This window comes from Rhea americana, unplaced genomic scaffold (genome assembly GCF_003343005.1).
Source record: "Rhea americana isolate MKP2758 unplaced genomic scaffold, rheAme1 scaffold_534, whole genome shotgun sequence".
In the NCBI taxonomy this organism is placed as follows: Eukaryota; Metazoa; Chordata; class Aves; order Rheiformes; family Rheidae; genus Rhea; species Rhea americana.
Genome location: NW_028186684.1, coordinates 40,880 through 45,525, shown reverse-complemented (window position 1 = coordinate 45,525; position 4,646 = coordinate 40,880). Strand labels below are relative to the sequence as shown.

General features: G+C 67.6%; 1 protein-coding gene and 1 non-coding gene across 2 annotated transcripts; one reads left to right on the top strand and one right to left on the bottom strand.

The window, feature by feature from the left end:
• The first annotated feature begins 196 nt into the window (after positions 1-196).
• On the top strand, positions 197-387 carry LOC146588165 (U2 spliceosomal RNA). Its single transcript, XR_014897474.1, has one exon. It is a non-coding gene; the product is annotated as a U2 spliceosomal RNA (small nuclear RNA).
• Positions 388-577: 190 nt separating this feature from the next.
• TUT1 (terminal uridylyl transferase 1, U6 snRNA-specific) lies at positions 578-4,643 on the bottom strand. Its single transcript, XM_085318415.1, has 9 exons — positions 4,361-4,643; positions 4,074-4,264; positions 3,784-3,987; positions 3,289-3,403; positions 2,890-3,205; positions 2,706-2,815; positions 2,357-2,479; positions 2,182-2,274; positions 578-2,102 (listed from the first exon to the last, which is right to left on the bottom strand). The coding sequence occupies exons 1-9, from the start codon at positions 4,641-4,643 to the stop codon at positions 691-693; spliced, it is 2,847 nt and encodes a 948-aa protein (XP_085174541.1). The 3' UTR covers positions 578-690.
• Between the last annotated feature and the right edge of the window lie 3 nt (positions 4,644-4,646).

The window sequence follows — 4,646 nt, the reverse complement described above, 5'->3', positions numbered from 1 at the left end:
CGCCGGGAGGCGCCGCCGGGCCGGCAGCGGCGCCGTGCGTGGCGGCAGCGGGTCGCGGAGGCGCGTGGGTCGGGCGTAGGCGGTCGGGGGGCGCCGTGGTGGGCGGTAGGCGCGTGTGGCGCGGGAGGGCCGCGGGTGTGCGTGCGTTGGGAGCGGTGCGGGGCCGGGGAGGGTGGCGGGGCGCGGGAGGCGCGGCATCGCTTCTCGGCCTTTTGGCTAAGATCAAGTGTAGTATCTGTTCTTATCAGTTTAATATCTGATACGTCCTCGATGAGAGGACTTTATATTAAACGGATTTTTGGGCTCGGGAGTTGGACCCGGAGCTTGCTCCCTCCGCTCCGCGCATCGTCCCGGTATTGCAGTGCCTCCGGGAACGGTGCCCTCCCCCGGGAGGATCAGTGTGGTACAAAAGCAGATTCAAGCCCCCCCAACGCCTGCAGTGGATGGTGCCGACTGTTCCTGTGGGCGCTGCTCTCCCTTTTATCCTGCTTTCTCGGTTTTGGGCCACACCAACACCTCAACGTTCTTTTCTCTCTCCACCTCGCCTGCAGTACTGTACATCTCACGGCACAACTCGTCTGGGCCAAGGCCCCAAACTAGAGCTTTTTATTACCAAACATGCTCCAAATGCCCCCAAATTCTCCAAAACATAGAAAAACAGCAGAAAATGCCCCTGAACRCTCCAGGGCCTCAGTCCGCGGGGGCAGTGCTCGCCCCCCAGTCCAGTCGGCCCAGGTGCTGCTCTACCATGGCCGGCAGGAAGCTCCGCAGGAAGTGGAAGAAGTCGTGGAAGAACTGCCCCATGCCCGGAGCCGGCACCAAGCGCAGCAGCACCCACAGCTCCGGCGCGTCGCCGCCTGCCCGAGCGCTGGCCTCAAAGCACAGCAGCGGCTCCAGTGGCTGCCCCGCTCCCGCCTGTTCCACAATGGTCTCTGACACCTTCGCCTCCAGCTCCAGGATGCCTCCGTCCAACTCAGAGCCCGCAGTGCCGCTGGGCTGCCGCAGCTGCCGCCGCACACGGCGCCGGCCTGCCCACACACGGTGCCACACAGCACAGCTCCAGCTCACGGCGTCCCCCTTGGGGCCCCGGCGCCGCTTCCCAACCGGCCCCGTGGTGCCCTCTGGCAGGGGACGCTTGGACCCCACTGCTGGCTGCTCAGCCGGAGGTGGCTCATCTGCAGGCGGCTCATCTGCCGGCAGCTCTGCAGGGGCACTAGGGGCTCCCAGCTGCTTAGCTGGARGCAGTTCATCCTCTGGCGGCTCCAGAGTGTCGTTTGCAGCTGCTGGCAACTCAGTTTCAGGCAGCTTCAGGGGGTCACTGGTGGCTCCCAGCTGCTCAGCTGGAGGTGGCTCATTCTCTGGCAGCTCCGAACGGTTGCTGGGAGCTGCTGGCTGCTTGGCTGGAAACGATTCTTCTATCAGCGGCTCTAGAGGGTCGTTGGGGGCTGCTGGCTCCTTGGACAGAGACAGTTCATCTGCCAGCAGCTCCAGAGGGTTGCCGAGTGCTGCTGGCTGCTCCTCATCTGCTGGTTCCTGGGTCGCCAATCCCTGCAGCCTGGATGCCTCTCCGGGGGCTGCCTGGGGCTCTGGGATCTCCACACAGCTGCATTTCAGCACGTGTCTGAGCACGAGGGCAACAGCCGCACAAGCCTCCTGGAACCAGTGGTGTCGGAAACCAGGCGCCTGGCACAGCTGCTGCCGGYGGGCAGGTGGGAGCGTGGCGGCGCCGAAGGGGATGGTGATGAAGAAAGCATCAGCTCCCGGCCCCACTGACTCCAGCGCGCCAGGCTGGAAGAGCCGCATGAGCCCCCAGGTCTTCCCCTTGCTGGACCTGCGACGGTACTGCAGGCTGCGGCAGTACTTGGCGGCATCGCGGCAGCAGCGCCCAAAGCGTGCTGCCGTCTTCTCGGTGACGTTGGCAGCCACGTTGTGGCTCAGCTCAAAGGGATCTTGCAGGTTGAAGGGCCCCAGCTTCAGTCGCCCACCAGCCTCCAAGAGCAGAGCGCTGGGCAGTGGCACCGCCCGGCCCTCGTGCAGTGAGATCACCCGCCCAGCGAAGTCGTAGTCCCCAAAGACGCAGAAGAACTCGGCCAGGAGGGAGCCTAGAGCACACAGAGGGGTGAGAGTGGCTCTGGGGCGCCAGCACTACTGCCCCAGCCGGCCCCACGCCCTGGTGCTCACCTGGGTTCTCTGCGTTGATGCTGCTGCCCAGCGACGAGGCATCCTGGGGGAAGCTGCAGTCCCAGCCCTCCACGACACTGCGGTCCTCGTCACCTGGGGCAGAGCGAGGGGGGCCTCAGCGAGGGGCTGGTGCCTGGGGTCGGCTGTGCCGCTGGCCGCACTGCAGGCCACCTACCTGCCAGCTCCCGGAGCCGGGCCAGCGAGGGCAGCACCGGGGGGCTGCGTGTCTGCAGGAAGAAGAGCGTCAGCAGCGTCAGCGCGTAGTTGGTGAGCAAGGGGCCGCCGCCAGAGGGGCTTCCTGGGGGGAGACAGAGTCAGTGCCAGCCCTGGCCCAGCCCCACGCTGCATCCCAGCCCCAAGTCTCATTTCTTGGCCCCACGTCCCATCTCCTGCCCTGGGCTCCTCCCAGCCTCACAACCCACCTCCTGGCCCCACGCCGTCTCCGAGCTCTGCATCCTGGCGCTGCACCCCGGCCCCACATCCCATCTACTCGTCCTGTGCTGCCTCCCAGCCCCGTGTCCCACCTGCCAGGCCCTGCTGCTTGGCCCAGTAGCGCAGCGTGTAGACCAGCGGCCGCACACGCCCGTCCGCCTCAGCGCAGAGCCGCAGGAAGGCTGTGTTGCGGAGCGCCAGCCTGCGGGGAAGCAGGGGTCAGCGGGGGCCCCATAGCAGTGTTGTCYGTCCATCCTTCCGTCCCCCAGCACCAACCTGTTGTCGATGGAAACGTCACCCAGCAGCCCCGACTCCTTGTGGCAGAACTTGACGACGGGGCGGCGGGCAGCAGGCACGGCCCGCACACGCCGCACCCCCGGGACGCAGCGCCGCAGCACCGCTGCCACCAGCTCCAGCACCGCCGGTGCTGCCGCCAGCTCTGCGTCGCCCAGCAGAGAGTCATCTGAGTCTGAGGAGGCGGCACCACCCGCCGGGGCGCTCTTGGCACGCTCCAGGTCCAGGAAGAGATCCAGGTCGCAGCCATGGATGTCGAAGCCGTTGACAGAGGAGCCGAAGGGCAGAACGGCACAGCCTAGGTGGGGCAGGAGAGTGCGCGAGTCGCGGCTGCGCGCTTGCACGAGGGTGCTGCACGAGGGTGCTGCGCATGGGACTCACCAGGGAAGAACTCGGAGAAAACCTCCTGGAAGAGGGCAACCAGGAGGTGCCGCAGGCGGCGCTCGCCCTCGCTCAGCTCCAACAGCTCCACCAGCCGCCGCATCTGCTCATCCACCTGCCAGGGCCGCGCGTCACTGGGGGCAGGGGGCAGCCTCCCATTGCTCCCTGGACACTCCTCAGAGCCCCCAGCAGCCTAGAAACTCTCTCTGCTGCCCCCCAGGGCCACTGTTGGCCCCTAAAGACCCCCTACCTAGAGCCTAGGACTACCAGCACCCCCTGGGGACCCCCCAGGGCCCCCAGACTCCCACCAAACACACTCCTAGGGCCACTAGGGACCTGAAAGCTCCTTCCTCAATCCTCCATCAGAGCTGTAAGGCCCAGTGGCCCCAGTATCCCCCCAAGTGCCACCAATAGTCCCCAGGAACCCCCCACTCCCTAGGCAGCACTCCCCAGGCATCCCGTAAGAACCAGACAGCCCTCCTAGACCCCACTCACATCCGCAGCCTGGCAGAGGGCTCGTGCCAGTGGTGCTGGGCTGAGATGCTCGCGGCGGGCGCCAGGTCCTGAGCAGGCGGCGGCAAAGGGCTCATGGCGGCGGGGTTGCACGCGGAGCCGGCGGCCGCCCAGGCTGTGCCGGGGCCGTGCCAATGCCCGCGCCTGGGCCGCTGCCTCCCGCAGTTCCACGATGGCGTAGGCGCCCTACGGCGGGGCCGGGCCAGGTCGTCAGTGCTGCCATCCTGGCCCCCCAACCCCTGCCTCGGCCCCCCAAGCCCTCTCCCACTCACTTTCTCCTTGTCCATCACGACAGCTGCCACATCCCCGAAAGCCTCGAAGTAGCGGGCAAGCACCGTTGCTGCAGTGCCCCGCGGGAAGCCGCTGACGAAGAGGCTGCGCTGCGCCTGGGCGTTGCGCTCGGCGCGGAGCCCTCGCAGCCGCTGGTGCTTCCGCCCGCGCAGGTGTTCGACCAGACTGGGCCCTGGGCAACAGCGGCATCAGCCCGGCGCGGCCCAGGCTCCCCGGCTTCCGCAGCCTTCCCCGGCCCGACCCCCCGGTCCCTCCCAGCGCCACTCACGGTTCGCCGCTACCACGCGGCAGAGGCGGCAGCGGAAACCGCCGCGCGGCAGCGCCTCCACGTCCAGGGCCGCGTCTGAGTCTGGGTCCGGCTCCGGCTCCGAGTCCAAGTCTAGGCCTGGGTCCGAGTCCAGGTCCCGGTCCGGGTCCGGTTCTGGTTCCAGATCCGAATCCAAGTCCAGGCCTGGGTCCGAGTCCAGGTCCCGGTCCGGGTCCAGACCCAGATTCGTCTCCGCTCCCCGGTCCCCGTCCGCTTCCCGGTCCGGTTCCGCCTCCCGGTCCATCCC